This window comes from Argiope bruennichi, chromosome 1 (assembly GCF_947563725.1).
Source record: "Argiope bruennichi chromosome 1, qqArgBrue1.1, whole genome shotgun sequence".
Lineage (NCBI taxonomy): Eukaryota > Metazoa > Arthropoda > Arachnida > Araneae > Araneidae > Argiope > Argiope bruennichi.
Window position 1 is genome coordinate 129,781,529 of NC_079151.1, and position 19,928 is coordinate 129,801,456.

The 19,928-nt window shown below is 26.4% G+C and overlaps 1 protein-coding gene across 1 annotated transcript; it reads right to left on the bottom strand.

The window, feature by feature from the left end:
- Positions 1-3,887: 3,887 nt before the first annotated feature.
- On the bottom strand, positions 3,888-16,564 carry LOC129969633 (RPA-interacting protein B-like). Its single transcript, XM_056084287.1, has 7 exons — positions 16,360-16,564; positions 14,204-14,365; positions 13,089-13,161; positions 8,493-8,595; positions 8,320-8,383; positions 5,435-5,572; positions 3,888-3,989 (listed from the first exon to the last, which is right to left on the bottom strand). The coding sequence occupies exons 1-7, from the start codon at positions 16,453-16,455 to the stop codon at positions 3,960-3,962; spliced, it is 666 nt and encodes a 221-aa protein (XP_055940262.1). The 5' UTR covers positions 16,456-16,564; the 3' UTR covers positions 3,888-3,959.
- Between the last annotated feature and the right edge of the window lie 3,364 nt (positions 16,565-19,928).

A 19,928-nucleotide genomic window follows, 5' to 3' on the forward strand; every position in this document is an offset into this window, starting at 1 on the left:
CTGGAAAACATTTATATTTGCAACCTGAAAACTTTATTTCCTTATGGTCTCAATAGTAAATTAAATGGGGAAGGTTATGCAGATTTAAACAATAATTGCATTTATAACAAATTTAACATATTTAAAAATTTTCTAAATAAAGATAACTTTTCTAAAAGATTTAAAAGAGGTAAAGGGAAAGGAGGCAATTTTCAAATTATATTTGAGGAATTTCAAAATTACTGTAATCTGGAACACAATAGTGAAAACATTCACAGAATTAGGAAATACATTTTTGGTCTGAGAAATAATAAAATGAAATGGTTTTTAAATAATAAATTCGGGGAATTAGAGTTTAAAAATTCGTACACTAAATGTATTATTCTAGATCTTATTAAATGTAAACTTAACATTGGAAAAAACGATTTACTTTTTAATAATAAAAATAATGTTAATATATAATACTTTTTAATAATAATAATAATGTTGTCTATCAGTACATTCAATTGGATATAATTGCAGCAACTCGAAATGTCAGAACTCAGATGAATAAAACTGGGAAATAAAAATTTTAGTTTTGTGTGAAATTTTGCTTTCAATTTGTTGACAAAAAAAAGGGTCCAAAATGCAAATTCGGACTTCTTTCTAGAACATACGGTACAAGATCATGGCATTTACTGCCTTGCTCAATGTTTCCAATATTCAAGTCCCCAATTCGAGAATATGAAAGAAAGTTTCAAGGGATTGGGCCATTCATGTGCTGACTTTTTATTTATTCTAACTTGCAATTCAAATATTTATTATTTTCATTTAATCCTCCTTTTTCCCTTACATATTGATAGCATACTTATGTGAAGACTATCAAGAAACAGCAATAGCCTTCAAATTATAGCACCTTTCTGAGTAATGTACACATGAAAGAATTTTTCACAACTGTGCTTGAATACTAATACTCAAATGTCGAAATAATTCATAATCAAATTTCACTCCCCCCCAATTTATGTCATTACTATGATTTTTTTTGTCAGCATCTATTATCGTCTCTAGGTTTAAATATATGCCTCCCAGAGGAATATTAATATCAATACTACAAACTGAAAGCCCGTAGTAAATAAAATTTTGTAATAAATCTTGTTCCTCTTTCGAAACCAAATGGATTGATCTTCCCAAAACTTTCTCACATACACTCTAATCGACCTGTCATGCCAGAGAATGCCTTACATATAACCAGCATACAATAATTACAAAATATTAACTTTTGATGTGAATTTAGCATTTTTATTGAATCTATCGTGTCATCCTTGGTGAGTTAATTGGCAATTAATCCTTGGCATGCATTAATTATATCCAAAAATCGAATCTGTGTTTTAGACATGTTTTTCTCAATAGACTGAAAAGAAGAAAAAAAATTGACACAAAATTGCACTTGTAGTCACACATTTCTATAACAAATTTTATACACTTACTCATAGCGCTTTTGAACAGCATTAACTTATTTCTGAAAGTACAGATCAACATACAGTCAATCCGTAAATTGAGCCAATCCGTTGGATTTCGCTCAAAATTTGACAGATGTCTACACTATAGAGGTTAAATCTGTGCACCAAATTTTATCTTAGCTCTCTTTGTTTTGTAATTGACGTGCTAATGTATATTCGAACAGTCAGACTTCCTCTGAACAGATTTTGCTCAAAATTTGGTAGAAATACACAATTTGGTGTAAAGATCGTATATCAAGCAGACAGACGGACATTTTCCAAAAATGTATTTTTAGTATTCATGGAGGTCTGAAACATGGAGATTTATGAAAATCATGGTTTCAAATTTTTTAATGATTACTACACTTTTTCTATACTATGTGTAAGAGAAAGTGAAAAAGCTACAATTCGCGAGAATCAGGTCCAAATTTGTAATCATTCAGAAATTAATTACTGAAGAAGTAAATCAATCATTTTTAACCAAGATATAGCATATTTATCATATATTAATTTTTTCAACGAATATAATCTTGCTACCAATCATATCTGGGGAAAAGATTTTCTTTCCTCATATATATATATATATATATATATATATATATATATATATATATATATATATATATATATATATGAGGAAAGTTAGTTTTTAGTTTAAAAGCTTTATTGTGATCAATGTTCAAATATTAAATGTTTATATTTACATGAGGGGAAAAAAACAACTTCTCTTTATTATTGCCCAGAATTCAGCAAGACAAATTCACATATTTCGGGGGAAAAAGATATCGACTACTTTTTTAATGCTCAATAATTCAGTCACACAAAGTTAAGGATGGATGAAACAAAACACAAAATAACATTTTTCGCCATTGTGATGCAAACCATTTAATGCTTACTTAACGAAAACATTTTTTTTTTCTTTTTGCCAATTTATATATTTGGGAATCAATTTCTGCATATATTTTAATTATCAGTTTTTTTTTCTTTTGCAGCAATTTAATTTGCAAAGCTGTTTTGCATTTGTTGGACTCTCTCTCTTTTTTTTTTCCCCTCAACTCTTTTCTTATTTTCTAAAGCTTCATATTTCTTCACATATAGCAATTTTGCTTATGTCTTGAAATCATACATGCATGATTCACAGTTCTTAAAATGATTCAAGAATCTCCCTTTAGAGTTATAAAAGCATAAGCATACCCTTGTTGATATTAAATCCATTTTTCCACAGCCATATTGCCATGTAAAATGCAAGAAGTATTTTTGCAACTTTCCACAAAACTGGATATTTGCTGAATTTCAAATTGGATATTTAAACATTTTGAATATGCAGAGGAAATTTATACTTTAGAATAAAGATGTTGAAGCAAATAAACATGATTTTTCACATAATTCAGCATCAGTTTTCAATAAATGTTGACTTAAACAAGATGTGGCTCTTAATATAGCAATTTTCTAAATAATTTTTAGAAAGGCATTCAAAGTTTGAGTAGCTTTACTAGTTTTTAAGTAGCTGTAGTCAATATTCTAAAATATATTTTTTCCCCCTCGGAATTGGGACTGGTCTATACAAAAGAAAATGGGGGTGAATCGAAAAGGAATAAATTTCAGATATTTAACAGAATGTGGATGGCACTGCTTGGTTTTTATAGTTATAGGGACAACCATTTGAATAACAATCTTTTACTCTAGCAACATTTAAAAAGTTTGGCATTTTTTAATGAAAAAAATTCAGAAATTAAAAATTTCCAATGTTTTCCCAGTTTTTTAAAGAAAATTTCAAAATTCCATGCATTATCCTGATTTTATAGATGATTTCTATATTCCTTGTGTTTCCTCAATTTCCTAAATGTCTTGGCAATTTTGATTATACTCCTTGACAAGTTTAATTATCACTATATATTATGGAAATTAACTATAAGTTATGGACAACATGGAAATTATATCAATTTCCATATTGTCCATTCAAACTCTTAAGTACTTGAAACAACCATTACCTTTCAGTGAAGTCGCTTTATTAAAAAGGTATGAAATATAACATTTTTGTAGCTTTTATTATTAATTTCAGATAGTCAACTATATGAATTGCAATGAATATATATCACTGCCATATCGATAAAAGTAGCATGTGCAGTACAAAGTAAGAATTCAAAGCATTTTTAGAAAGTTCAAAAAGTATAAATTACTTTCTTGATATTTTTATTAAAGAGAATGGAGATATTAATTTAAGAGATTAATCATTACTAAAATATAATTTTTATTTTTCAGATGATCATTTCTTATATAAGTATAAAAGCAACAAACATATATTCTGACTAAAAATAAAGGATAGAAATCTAATGAAAATATAATTACAATTAAAAATCTAGCAAAAAATCATGTTTTAAAAAAATTTCTTCACCTTCGAATATTTATAAAACAAGACAACTATAAGTAGTTAAATATATTAATATTTATTAAATATACACAATTATATATAACACATATTTACAAAATACATGAACTGTTTCAAATGACTATATACATGAAATTGCAGCCCTAAAAAAAAGACAGAAAATAAATAAATAAGCAAAAAATAATAAACATTTTTAGGTTTTATACATGTTAGAGTTTTGCCAATGGTTTAAAGCACTTATGAAAAAACTATTTTATTGAAATCCAATAAAATTATAATTTTTTCCAGGCTTTTATAAAAAATTAAACATGAAGCAACAATTGAATGCTCTTCATCAAATTTTTTTATATACAATATTAAAATAAATTTTTTAAAATTTATTTTTAGAAATGAAAAAATACACATTATAGATCCCTGGAAAACAGCATAACATTATTATTCATACAATTCAAATTATTCCTTTTTCTGAGCTTCAAGAAAATCAAATGTCAAAAACTGATACTTAAAAATACTTTTAATAAAAATTGGAACACATACACACAAAAAGAGTTCTAAATTAGACAAATCAAAAACTAATCCTTCAAATAGCATAGACTGCAATATTAAAAGAGTTTTGTTATTGGTTTTTGAGAGATCATTGTTCATGAACTTATACATCATTAATTCTAAAATAAAAATACTTCCAAGCTACTAAGAATTAAAGAAATCCTTGATTAATAATGATAAAATCATTTATTTTATTCAAATGATTTTTAATACATCACATTCTAGTTGGTTTGTAATTTCTTTAAGACTAAATAACATGAATAATCCATTCCACATGATACAAAATTAGGCGATTTATTTTTAAATTAAAATTAGGTATTCAGTAAATTGACAATCTAATTTTGTGCATAATCAAGGAATTTAATAAATGATAATGCATACAAACTGAACACACAAAGAAAAAGAATTAAAAATTTGCAAAAGTCGCAAAATTATAGACTGTCTAGAATATGATTTCATCTGATTCATTAATCATATAGATAAAATAGTAAATCAACTAATCATTAATTTCTCTTCAGAAATGCTAAAGAAAAATATTTTTTTTTAAATGCTCAGGTAATTTAAAATTACATTAGAGCTTTTCAATGGCAAATAAATTGCTATATTCAGAATATGCTAGTAATAATATACAATTTGTAATCAAATGGTAATGCAATATAAATTGTGAAAAAAAATAATATGAACAGAGAAAAAAAATTCCAGCTTTATATTTTCTTATGTTTATTTAGAAATTATTATTATTAAATTATATTTATTTTATTACTCGGAGTATTAAATTTTTAAAAAATAAATTTAGCTGGAAACTTGCATTTTAATTTTTTTTTAACTTCCTATACTTCCCCACTCCCAAGAATAAACTTGTGTATTGTAACAAAAACTTAGTAAGGAAAAACAATTTCAAGAATTTATTTTAAATTTGAATATATTATTTAAGACAATTAGAAAATAGAAGAAATCCAAAATTTAATATTTTATTTACAAAATACAGAACAGATAAAGAGAAAATTCCATAAATATAAGGAAGAATGAATCTAAAATTTACCTCACATGTAATGGCTAAATTTGTGTTTTCTAAAAAGTGAAGAAGTGAAAAACTTGGAGTAACAAGGCAAGCCTGCTCATGGGTTTCTATTCCTTTGTGGAGTTCCGATTTCAAGTTCTGGAGGGTCAATCCATCTTGCTAAAAATCAAAAACTATCATTTTTTCTTTGTTTCAAGAATAATAATTTTAATACAAACTAACAGTAAATAGCTGAAAAGCAAATCTTTTTTAAAAAAAATTTATGACAACAGACCTATCATCATTACAAATTAGGAAAAAATTGAATTCAAACCTCTATTCACTGAATCTCCTTATATTCACTTTTTCAAGAATCTTGGATTTTTAATATAAAAGAAGATTCCATGTATTGAATAAAATCTCTACACATCAAACAAAAGTTCTCACATTAAAATTTATATATACCTAAAAGTATTCAAAAAAAGCACCCACGGATATCATTCATAAGCAAGAATATAAATTGAAAAATAATAAAAATAAATAAATAAAAAATCACCTATTTTGATAGCACATTCATAGATGACCAAAAGTCATTTAAGAAAAACCCCTAAAACTTGCTATTCTTAGTTCCATTTTTATAAATCTCTTCTCTAATTTAAGGTGAGATTTTTTTATTTTGATTTCATATTTATCATAATAAGTAAGGTCCCTACAGGGAAATCCTTCAGAACAAAGGAGAAATTCAGTTTAATTGACAATTTAGAAATGAGGATTTTTAAAAAAAACCATGCATGTATGCATGCATATTATATCTATGTAATATAATTTTGCATATGCTTGGTTGAAACAAAGACAAATTTGGAATTTAACTTCCATTCATTCGTCCATGGGGAAGCAAGATTTGTTCACAAGGAGGAGTGAAATGCATGTCCTTTCACACCAAAACAAACAGGAAGTGTAATAAATTTTTCAATTAGAGCTTTTACCAACAGATTCCTTTAAGGATTCCTTTGACATGTGTTGATTCCAGAAAAAGAATCTTCGGTCTCTTTGAAAGAATGCTGCAGCATTAAGAGATTTTTTATTCCTTTGCTCAGAGTGTGAGAAATGTAACAGTCATCAACTTTTTAGAGTGTATGTTAGAAATAATTAATAAAAAAGTAAGATTTGGATAAGGATATAAAAGAAAAATTTAGAATAAAGTAACATGCACTAAATTAAGATTAAAAAACAGGAAATTAATTAAAGTTTAAATTAAATTAAGAAATATCACTACAAACACTAATATTATTATGTATATATAAAATTTCAATCAGCAATTTAGGAAAATCTGAAAACTATTTTTAAAAAAGCAAAAAAACCTTAAGTTCAGCAATGAAATTAACATGAATGCCCCCCCCCTTCAAATGCTTGACCAATAAAATTCTTATTTTCAAGGATGATAAATATTTAAGGAGAAAAAAAACACTAAAGACTGAATGATTGCCCATGTAAATATGACTGGTTATAATTATAATAATAATAATAACTGGTAATAATAAATTAAAACTATATGCCATAGGTAAAAAACAAATAGCTACATCATTTCAAACACAGAAATAAATCAAAGATCCCAAACTTTTGCAAAAAAAAAAAAAAAAAAAAAAAGTCATAGATGATTGCATAAGTTTTTAAAAAAATGTGTAGCTATTTTTTTTTTTTTAAATTGTTAAAAGCAATGCCTTATCCATCCTAGTTCAGTTGAATGGAAGTAGGCAATTTCTAACTTGCTTTTTTCATGCATAATAGATCATTATCACTGTTATGGACAAAAAGATAATTAAAAATTTGAAAGTTCAATATTGAAACCAAAACTAGAAATAAAGAATCTATAGAAAAATTAATGAACCTTTACTAGCATATTAAACAAAATCTGGAGGAATAATGCCTTACTTATTACAATAAACCCTTGTGCTAAAGCTGCTTTGGTAGAAAAAATTTTTTGAAGAAAATCAAGAAAGAAGAGAAACAGGTATTGAAAATACAAAATAATGGAAACTACTTTTTTCACTAAGATAAACAAATGATGCATGGAATTCAAGCAATTTTTACACATGAATAAGAATTTTAGTTGATCACCTCAGTAATAAAGGCAAATGTTTTGATCAAAATGAAGTCAGATGATTATGACATTGAAAATAAACTAACAAAATTTATCAAGGAAAAAATAATGGTAGCATTTCCAATTAATACAAGAATACAGCTTAAGTCTCATTTTGAAAATTTCTGAAGAAATTTTTACCTCCAAATACAAATGAAAAATGCAATATTTTGAAACAGCACCAGCAAAAATATTTGCTCAAATGTTTTCTTTAACATATGAACTTTTTTTTTTATATATATTGAAAACTTATTTGCAAATTATATATATATATATATATTTGTACATTAATTAAAATAAAATTATCTAGCAGTAATTTTTTCACTTTCTTTAAATCTCAGATATTAATTCTGAATAATTGTTTTTCATACGAAAATGATAAATTTGCAATTTGTATTTTAATTTATCAAAACTTCTGTATACCTTTTTTTAAAAAGAATTTTCAAGTTTGATATATAAAGGTTTGCAGTATAATTATTTCAAATATCCATGTATATAAATCATAGGAAATATTTTTTTTTAAAGCCTTCTAACAGAAATTATTAAATAATGGAAAAAATAAGTTATTAATTAGTAATAATAAATAAGCCTACAGTAAATAAAAAGAGGTGAAAATGACATTTTCTTAATTACATTTGCAATAATGTGAAGCAACATATAATGTATGCATTAATGTTAAGTACTTATTGATATGATATGACTTAATTTAATGACATACTTCCTGAAATGTGAAATTATTTTATATATAGATATGTTGCATACGCACTTTGAAAAGCAATAACAATACCTGTACATCGATGTGGACTCCACAAGCACAAAATATAACAGAGTGAATTTGATGCATTGGGTTCCTAAAAATGGAAATTAAATAAAAATAATTAACCATTTTGCCTTTGAATTTTTAAAGTTTTTCATTAGATAGTAAAATATTTCATTAGAAGCTTTCATTAGAACTTTTACTTTTGACAAAGTGGGCAAATAACTTCATCTCGTTGCAGCCAATCTACTTCCGATTCCAGGTTTCTATCTTCAGATGCAGCATATTCCTCAAGCCATTTTCTTTCTTTTCAAATGAAAAATAATAATAAACAAATAAGTACTATTTAAGAGCAATAATAATGTAAAGCACTTCATAACCATAGCAAACTAGAAGATTTCATGCTTTGAATAATCAGGCAGCATAAAAACAAAATTGCATGTTAAACAAAATTTTGCTACTTCCGTTTTAAACATATTCTCAATACTGATTACACAATCAATTCACCCTAGTAGCATTTCTTACCAATATATTAAATTTAACATAAAATCAACAAATTATTCAAGAATGAATATTTCTAAGAATTTTAATTAAATCAAATATTTTCAAACATTAATTCAAAAATTATTTAACATAAATTTATTATTGATTAAATAAATGCATAATATAATTTTATTTAAAAAAATCACTCAAAACAATTTTGTTGGTAAAAAGATTAACATTATTTGTTAGATACAACTTTTTTTCCCCCATTAAACAGCACACACTTTTGCTTTATTTTTACTGCTCACTTTAACACCATAACAATTCCCCATATTCATTTTTGTTATGAGGAATGACTCTAATGTTTTAGTATTCATACTGAAGCAAGATTACATTTTTTTTTTAATCATGCTAAAAATTCTTTCACTATCAATATTGATATAATCAAAAATTCAGGAAGAGGCTATTATCAACATTAATTGTAGTTTTCCATATTATATATATATATATATATATATATATATATATATATATATATATATATATATATATATCCATCATTCACAGTTTTTTACTATGTATCCATAAAATTGAAGTTTTCAACTAATTTCCATACTCACTATGGAAATTTAGTAGCTCTTGGAGGATATGTATTAGACAACTTTATAAAGTGATAAATTCACTAAAATATATAAAATATAACTGTCTTAATACATATGCAAATTTTTTGAAATTGCATGCACTAAAAATTATACATATACAGGTAATTAACTTTTTAAAGTATTGTTAGTCAGGAAAACAAACATGCTTTTTCATTAATATATATAAAATACATTTAAAAAATCTTGATTAGAAAATGTTCTAAAACACATTTTTTTAAACAGCAATAAAATGAAGAAGAGAAAAAAAATATTATACAAGTAATTAAATAGGAAAATATTTTAATCATTGCAAATAAATATATTAATACAAAAACTTTAAATGTAGAAGGGGGACTTAATAGGCCAGTCTTTCTCTAGATAAAAATGTATCTTGATTAATGTATCTTCTTCATGAGTACAACAGCCCCTTGCAGACCTTGGCTACCTCAACTATGCATACTTTCAAGCGCTTTCTATCTCCCACAACTCTATTCCAGTTTATTCTCAGAACACTCAGGTCTCTTTCCAAATCATTAAGCCATCTGGTTGGAGGTCTTCCTCTGGCCCGGGATCCCATAGGATTTTTAAAAGTGGATATTTTGAAGAGCACTGTTTAGGGCTTCTCCAGATATGGCCAAGTAATCTTAACCTATTGCTCCAGATAACCAGTGTTATGTGTGGTTACCTATAAAGCATGTATAATTCAAAATTGAATCTAGTTTGCCAATATTCTCTCTCTAGTACTGGACCAAAGATAGTTCTAAGGATCTTTCTCTTGAACATGTTTTGAGAACACTGAGTGTCCAAGTTTCATTTGCATAGAGCAAACAGGCATAATAAGAGTCCTGCAAATTGGAAGTTTAGTTTTTTAACTGATTAAGTTGGATCTTAGTTGTTTTTTTCAGTCCAAAGAAACAGCCATTTTTATTCTTTTCAATTTGTGCTCAGTTCCAGTTTATTATTGTCAATCATTGTATCAAGGTATTTGAAATGATGGACTTTTTTCGAAGGTATGACTGTTAATACTGAGGAATATTGCAATTTATAGTCGAGGTTGGGAATTCCACAAGTTTGGTTTAATGTTCGTTGATGTTAAGGCCTATATTTGTTAAAAGACTTCTCTCACTGCCCGTTCTAATCTTCCAATAATATCTATATCATCTGCATAAGCCAGCAGTTGAATGGATCTATTCCACAGAGTGCCCTTTCGGTCTAATCCATTATCTCAGATACATTTTTCCAAGGCAATGTTAAAAAGCAGACAAGCAAGGGAATGATGCAGGCCCATCTCTGTTGCAAAGGGCTCAGATAAATGGTTTTGGATTTTAACCATGCATCTTACATTATTAAATATAGCCGATTAATGTATCTCTTAATGATAATAAATGTAAATGCATAATAATAAATGTATCTCTTTATACAAAAAGAACTTTCTAATAATCATTGCTGATTTATTCTTTTCGTGTAAAAAATATATATTAGAAAAAAATAAAATGAATTTCAAATATTTTTAGCCCTTGAAATACAATAAAAAAATTTAGGCACTGAAAAACAGACATCATAGCATCTTTCAAGATGTACATATGATTTATTTGTGACATAATAATAATAACAAACTTTAAAAAATTATTTTCATATACAACTAAATAAACTTTTAGAATTAAACTAAAAATTTCACTAAAAAATTATTTAATCCAAAAAATTATATAATCATGATTAATACAATTACTCAGCAAGAAAAAAAAAGAGAACCTTGCAAATTATAAATAATGTGAAGGTATAGAATGTTTAAATAATCTAAATAAAAATAAATAAAATCCTAGCATGCTTCTTGATATTGTAGCTATAGGAATATTAATTAAAAACTGGAATTTTCATTGTTATTTTAGCTATTGCTATTCAAATTTTTAAGGTGTCAGACAAAAATTTTATTTAATGCCCTCTTAATTTTTTATTTGGCATTTTAATTTTTTATTCGGCATCACTTATCACAATTTTCCAACAGGAAAAAGGATAAAATCAAATTTATTTTACAAACTATAATGAACAATGTTATCTTTTTCTTCCCATCTGATATGGAACCATATGTTTCAAGAAAAATGGGGGGGGGGGGGGCAAATCAATCCATAATGAGCTGCCAAAGATTCAATTTTTCTTTCTATAATTTAATTTTGAAAATTAAGATAGAAGGTGTTACTTGCTCAATAATAATTTTACATATTGTCCTAATCCTTTATTGACCTTATATCCTATTTCTTTTCTTGCCAATGAAATTTTAATCAGATTGTAATATACCCCCCCCCCCATTCAATTCTATGTAGTGATGAGCATTTGCAAGATTTTTTGGTATTTAAATATTATCTGCAATCCATTGGCTAAACTCAGTATTAACCAAATACCATTGACAAAAACAGTAAAATTTTAATTACTAAAGTACTAAATAGTGTATAAGTTACGACAATAAATAACTAATATAAAGTTAATATGCATGCATCTTTTTTTTTTTTTTTTTTTTTGCATGAAAATGTTTAAGTTTAAGGTAATATTAGAAAATAATGTCATGAGATATGCTTGGTGAAGAATTCTCTACAGAGCTATATTTCATACCCAAAATTACCAGTTAAATAAGTATTCAATAGAAAAGGATTTTAAAAATTTTTATAACACTTTTAATTAAGAATTAATCAAAATTTTAAAATTAATCATTATCATTGAACAAATTATTGCATGAAAAACATTTACCTTAACAGAATACCTTAAAACTTAAAATATAAGACTTTCAGCAAGACCAATTTCATTTATTTAGTTATTTTCTAATTTTAATAAATATTTAGAGATATTCTTAAATATAGTTCACAAAAATACTTTTAATTATTTTAGTTACTAGATTTATACTTATACACATTGCAACATTATTATAAACATTATGTGCAAGCACATTAAAAAATACAGAAAGGAATCAAACCAAAACATTATGTCACAATGTTTCAGGCTAAAGATTTGAATCTCCAGTAATCCCCCCCCCCATCTAGCCTTTCAATTTTAATACTAAAACTACCAGACTAATTAAAGTAAATGGTCTATCTCTGATAATTCTAGTGTTAAACCTGTGTACTTTAATATTTAATAAGAAAACAACATTCTTTTTTTATGTATAGCATACATATCCTACTTAAATCCCTGGGCAGAATTAATTTTATAAAGATTTTCTTGCAATCTTTAACTTTAATAATGAAAATTTAGAATGCAGCTGAATACTAAACATATCATTTATGTAGGATTAAAATAACTAGGTATAACTGCCACTAATGATAACGATTTTCAATAAATATGTACTTAAAAACTAAACCGATTTCCCACTTAAAATTATTTTGAATAATGTCAATAAGCACAAAAAAAATCTGGAAGTGGGAAATAGCTACAAATAATTATAACACAATTTCATCCTCACATATAATGTTAATAAGTTATAATTTTAAAAAATACATTAATAAATAAAATGGCAAAAATTCACTAAAGAGAAATTAGCACAAGATGTAAATATTTTGCACATAATAATTATTATTTCAGATTTTAAAAAAATAATTCAGCAAAAAAAATTCACAGCAAAAAAATTCTTTTCTTATTAATAAAAAATTAAATAAGAGATAATGAAAAAAATTTTTAAGTGCATACCTTCTTCTTGAATCTCTCGCTGAATTTCCTCCATAATACTAACAAATTCATTAATTTCACCATCATCTAAATCCTAACAAAAGATTTTTTATTAATTTAATTAAACTTTTATGTGTAGTATTTTATATAATACATATATATAATCACAAATTAAACTGTTTATACATTCGAACCTTTTCATTAATAAAATTGGAAGAAGTCTTTTCCTATGAATTTTCATATGTGCTCACATAATATAGTACTCCCTATAAACCCTACAGGAGTCTGTACCCCCAGAACAGATAACTGATCATTTGACAAAGTCTTCAATCACGTGCAAGGATAATGTAGCATATACATACTTTATATTATATCATATTTGGTGCTGCATGGGAGAAATATGAGTGTGCATTTTGAAACTTTCTTTTAACCACTGAATCCAAAATTTAATATAGATTTACAGATCTTATTTTTTTTTATAAAAGAAAAGGCCATACACCAAATTTCATTCATCTAGGATGTTACACTTTTGAGTTATCACATGACATGCATATAATAACTACATTAATCATGTACAATACATGTTAATCATGTATATGAACAATGTATCATATCAAATTACAAATAAAAGTCTACTTCACTTTTTATAATGTATCTCTCAATGTAACTGCATAGGCAAACAGACTCCTCATACAACGATTTCACTCAAAATTAAAAAAATTTGGTGTGAAAACCATATATACAATTTATTTTATCTAGCTCCTTATATTTTTGAATCAGATTGTTCACTGACTAATGGAATGACATAGATCATAACTAAAATAAAAATAAACCAAATTAAAATATGAAATGTAATTCATTTCTTAAAAGAAGTTAGATCTCTTAAATAAAAAAAAAAGTGGACTTAATTTTTTTAACCCAAACTGCCAATATTTTTAATATGATTAAATCATTTCTCAAAAGTAGGTGTTAAAACTGTTAGTTGCTTAATAAGTTATGCAAAAATTATATTATTTCAATATTTGAATTTTGCATTTTTCCTATTTAGTTATTTTAGAGAAATTAGCCCCAATAATTTTATTGTAAAAAAAAAAATTAATGATACATGTACATTCTTAAAAAAAATTCATACTAACATCAATCTCATCAAGGAAAACCTCAGATAAAGCATTCTTCTCCTTACTCAAAGTTTGCCAATCTTTCATTAAAATATCAAATGTTTCATCCGAACACAGTTCCAAACGACGGAATTTGTCAACTAATTTACTCCGACTGTTTTTCAAACGCTGGAGGCATTTCTAGAAAGGAAAAAAGTTTATAAAAAATAAATATTTAGAGCTTAACACATCAATGCATTAACAATATATTAAAACTACAGAAATTGTATAATGATTTAGATTACCTTCACTTAATAAATTTATAAAGTTGATCTATCGCTTATAAAAAATGCATACAGTATATTTCAAGATTCAATAACATAATTGTATGAGTTCATCCTAGTTTAAAATGCCCCCGAGTTTGTTCCAACATGGTAACCCAAATAAGTAAATATAATGTTTTTAGTAACCTTAATGCTGTTTATTGTCCCCCCCCCCATACACACTTGAGTTGTACATCCACAACAATTTTGTGAGAAATGAAAATTAAAAATAATTAGTTAATAAATATCCATTACAGAATTTAAGTTGGATATTATTATAATTTAAACTGCTGATAAAACATCCTTGGATTATTTTTTAAGTGAATTCTAAACAGATAAAATTTATGGTTTTGTAATTCTCCCTGAATTACTTTACTCTCATTAAAATAATCTCTTCACAAATTTTATCAGAAAAGAAAGCTCTTTGAAATCATTTGCCCTTATTTCACAATTTTTTTATTTTAATATTTTCTTGTCATTCTATTGGAAATATTTACAATTGTTGTACTTTTCATGGATTTCCCATCATAATTCGATAAATCCCTGACTATTCAAAAATCGATATCTGATTATTAGTATGATCAAAAATAGCATAAGGGGTATTGAATTGGAAAATTTGATGCCTATATGATGCAGAATATATTACTACAACAAAACAATATTTGCATCCACAGAAAATTCTGCCATTTTTTTACAGAAATTTCTAAATTGCCATCTGCTTAACTGAAGAATTAGTTTAGCTGAATAAAAGCATTTATTCTTTAAAGTTTCTTTGTAAGAAGAGCATTAGCTTCTAGTAATGAAGATGCATTTTTATCCTCCTATGTTATTTCTATTATTCCTTTCCTCCTATGTTATTTCTATTATTCCATTCAATGTGCTACTAGGTTCCCATTACTGCTGTTAGTAAAACCGCACAATGCTTTTTTCTCAGTTATGCCTTTTTTTAGTACGTTCGATTTATCCTACTTCTTTTGAGTTATTTGAAAAAAAAAAATCCCTCAGGTTCAACATGCTAACAAAATTACTAGATTCCCACCCCAGCTGCTAACAAAGCATAAGTTGCTTTTTGTTTTTTTTTTCTAAGCTAAAAAAATTCTGCCCAATTCCTTCTTTAGAAACTGAAGCAACACATGCTCTAATTTTATTGTTTAAAGCACAAATGGTTTGCAAACATTCTTTATTTCAGAATTCAAAGGAGATTCTTTAAAAGTGCACAATAAAGATTCAAAGTCTTCTTAGATAAGAGAATCATAATCAATAAGGATCATAATTTTAATTAAAAAAAGTGGGTAACTGTTTCATAATATTCATCTAGTCAATCACAACAATTGGCAACAAGGCATTATTGACATGCTCGGAAAAGTAAGAACACTAAACTTAGATTTTAGCAATAACATTTTATTCTAATAAAAAAAAGTACTATGATAAAAAAAAACAACCCAGAATCAGTCATTAAATATACCTTTTGGTTGTAATATTTTAGATTAAGTAATTATTTAATAACTATAAATTTCTAATTTTAATAGACATTTTAAACAATTTAAATGTTGCAAAGTGCATAAATGCACTTTGTTACATCCGAAAAGAATAATTAAACAAAAACAATTAAAATAAACAACTGGGAAAAATTCCTACAGCTTAAACAAAGATCGCCATCTAATATAAAACAGTATTCAAGTCAAGTGTAAAACAAGGAGTAATTATACTTAAAACTATTGAATTAATTGCTACCGATATAACAAAAGTAGTCACAGCTAAAAAATTTATTCTTTAAAAGTTTATATTTTGAAACACGTGTTTTCAAATGTAAACATTATTTACAGAACATATCAAATACAATTTATATGTTTCTAGAAACCAAAACCATACCATTCGGAATGTTTCTTTCCAAGGTGGGGTTTTCACTTTATATAACATATGATGCTGTTTCAAGCGTTCATTTGCTGTACTTTTACATAGATCCATACTAAAAAAATGGCTTTGTCTAATTTTTTTCAACTATTAAATAGAAAATTAAATACTTTTATCTAAAAAAATTTAAAGATGTGCCAGAATCATATTTAAAATAATACGAGAGAAAGTTTAGTTGTCCAGGAACTACTGCACAACCTTCTTACTGAATAATATTTGTGTGTGTGTGTGTGCAGAAAATGAGAAAAGGGGTAATATGAGAAGAAAAAAGAAGTTTATTAACTACTTGAGATTTGAAAATAAAGTTCCAAATTAAATTCGTGAAGTTTGGTAAAGCAATCTGCAATTTAAATAAAAGTACTAAAGCCGAGTAAACATAGGCGAACTTTTGTTGCAGAACTGTTTGATCTTTTTAATTTTACTTAAAAAAAAAAAAAAGAAATAATCTTTAAAAGGAACGAAAGTTTTTTTAACTGCTCTCTTCGGTGAAATCAAATTAATGATAATTATGAAAATGGACGCAGAAAATCTTTTTGACGCAGTAATGTCGATGTACCCAATTCAGAACAAAAAGGTGAAAATGTTGTCTAGTCACCAGTTATGTAAATCCATAAATAAAGTCGCCTATAAGCGAAAAAAAATCTAACAGATATCAATTAATAACAGATATCACACAAAAAAAAATCCGAAATTCTTCAAAAAGAGGACAGTATCGAAAATGACGTCTTTAAAGCAATGAAAACAGTTCTGTTTTTTAAGAACCAAGCTATCATTTCTTTCAGAATTTTGAAATATAGGCTAAGATTTGGGGGAGGGACATGGCCTCTCCTGTATTACCCTTTATAACAACTGAATAACCGATATGCACCCATAATGCAAGACTGAATAAATTATATACGGACTGCATCTTTCTCCCTCCCCTTCTTCTTCTTCCTCTCATATTTTTTCCTTTTTGTAACTACGTTGTCTAATAATTTATTATTATTCTGATTAAAATGGTTATTCCCAAAATTATTAAATATGCTTTCAATGTCACTTTGATTTTAGTAACTGCTATGGTAAGATGTTAAAGACTTTTGCTTCCCTTAAGATATCAGCCACATTCTTATTTCTATTAGTTCAAAATGTCCAAAAAATTTGTTACATTATACAGCATTCAGAAAATTGAACAATAGCATGGAGATACCATACAGTATCTTGTGTGGATATAATTGCATATTCATTACAGAAACAAAATAATTCTGGAACAGATGTGTGCCGATCAAATTATTGTAACCAATGATGAGAACGAAGCTCATCATTTCTATTATGCAAGAGAATTCAAAACATTCAAGCTCAAAAACATATTTTATATCTGGATTTAGAAACATAAATATTTACCCTTTCCCCTTCTTGTAAATGCTAAATTTGTGTTATTTTAATCATATTAACCTAAATTATTTCTTATACATAAACTTTATTTATTTGATTTCTATCTCTGTTGCTTTCTCTTTCTGTAGATTCAATTATTCTAATATTAAAATCAACTCATAATTCAAAATTGCATAATCACAAATTGGGAAGTTAGAATTTGGTTATTTTGAAACTCAACTCGAATTTAATTGTCTTGTTACTTACTGTAAATATGAAATTCAGTGTGAATTCCATTATTATATTAAATAAATATAATAAGTTTTTCAGATGAAAGAAAACTTTATTTAATGATGAACTTAGAAGTAGTTATTAACAAACTGAAAAAATAGTGTTTAAAACTTTCAAAAGAAAAAAAATCCAGAATCCCCTCTACCCCTCCCCCCCCCCACTTTTTTTTTTTTTTTTTTTTAAGAAAAAGAGAAAAGAATGAAAAATCTTAAATTTGTCCCATTTCCATTACTCAAAAAAAGAAAAGAAAATGTAAGTCACAAAAAAAAAAAGTTTTTTGAATCTAAAAACTTTCAAAGTTTTATCTATTTCTGTAATCATCTAACAGTAATCAAAAGTGAAGATGGATTGCATGCAAGCATTTTTAGGCAAAATATTTTTCTGAAATATCACTAATCTTGAGCAGAGTTTACAATTTTGTTGAAAAAAATTTGTATGTTTGTAATGTTACAAGCATACAAATCTAACTTTAAAAACATTTTTGATATTAATAATAAATGCATAATCACATAATTGCAATACACTGACATACAATTTAATCTTAGGAAAGATACTAATAAGTAGACTAAATAGGCATTTTCGATTTTTCATACCTCAGGGACTTCACTTATTTTTTCTTTAACCATTGTATCACAGAATTTTGAAACATTTTAATTTTCAAAGGGTTTTGAAGTTAGTATACAGCTGAAATCATAACATTTTTCTAAATGAAAGAACTTTTTTGGCAATACAGTCTAGAAAAGTCATGATCAACCCAGTCACCATCGTTGCTTATCCAGCATTACAGATTTCCAGTTTCTGACATCAAAGATATTGAGGTCTTTTTCAATGTGATCAAGCCACCTAAAAGGTAACGTAGGCTAGCTAAATGTCAGATTTTTTTCTGCATTAAGAGTCCTTTAAGACACCTATATGATAAGATTTAATGAACTTAACGATGCTGGGCTTTTTGCATCTTTTGTATAATTCATGGTTGTAAAGTATTCGCTGTATGTTGTTATCATTTAAATACCATAGATTTTTCTTAAGATTTTCATTTCAAACACTAGTAATTTATTTTCTGCTGCCTTGGTTAGCACCCAGCATTCACAGCCAATGTATAAAATCTACATTTGCTGTGAACATTGAATATGAACAAAATAATGTATTAATATCCTCTGCTGCCTTGGTATGAACATTGAAATATGTACAAAATAATTAATCAAACCAAGGTCTTACAAATACTGATTTTTGTTGTTCAGTTCAGAAATTTTGATTTAAGAATTCTTAAGAGCGTAAAAACTTATGTTTGTAATAGTATGCAGTTGTTCTAAGGTATTTGAATTCTGTGATTTTTTTCTAACTGGTAATAATTTATTTCAAGGAATTTGAGATTAGTTTGTCTTTTAGTTATATCTAAATATTTCTTTGTTCTTTCATTTATTGTCAGATCCATGTCCCTAACTGCTGATTCAAGTTGCAAATGCTTGAATTATGTTATATTTTGTTCTGCCAATATCATCAGTATATGCTAAGATTTTAATAGATTGATAATAAAAAAAATAACAATTCAGTTGATAGCAATTCTTACATCTCTCATAACCCATTTAGAGAACAATACTGAAGAGCCGGTACTATGGGGCATCACTGTATCTTAATCTCATATCAGTGTAAAAAGCTTCCAATAAAGCATTCTGCTGGTTTTAGTTTCCCCTGAACCAATCTGGTCAATTTTGCAAGGTTTCTTTCTTCATTGAATCATTGTATTCGCTTATCTCTTCTGAAGCTATCAAATACAGTTTTAAAATCTACAAAAAGAATTTTAAAAATTAAAAGTGCAGTAAAAATAATAAGTACTTATTGGTATATGGACAATAAGGCCAAATGATTACATGGGTCACAAGGAA

Coding starts and splice junctions, on each gene's coding strand:
- LOC129969633 (XM_056084287.1), bottom strand. CDS start 16,455: ATGGATCTATGTAAAAGTACAGCAAATGAACGCTTGAAACAGCATCAT. Junction 8,384..8,492: donor ATTTGCCCACTTTGTCAAAA/GTAAAAGTTCTA, acceptor TTCCATTTTTAG/GAACCCAATGCATCAAATTC. Junction 5,573..8,319: donor GAGTCCACATCGATGTACAG/GTATTGTTATTG, acceptor TTTGATTTTTAG/CAAGATGGATTGACCCTCCA.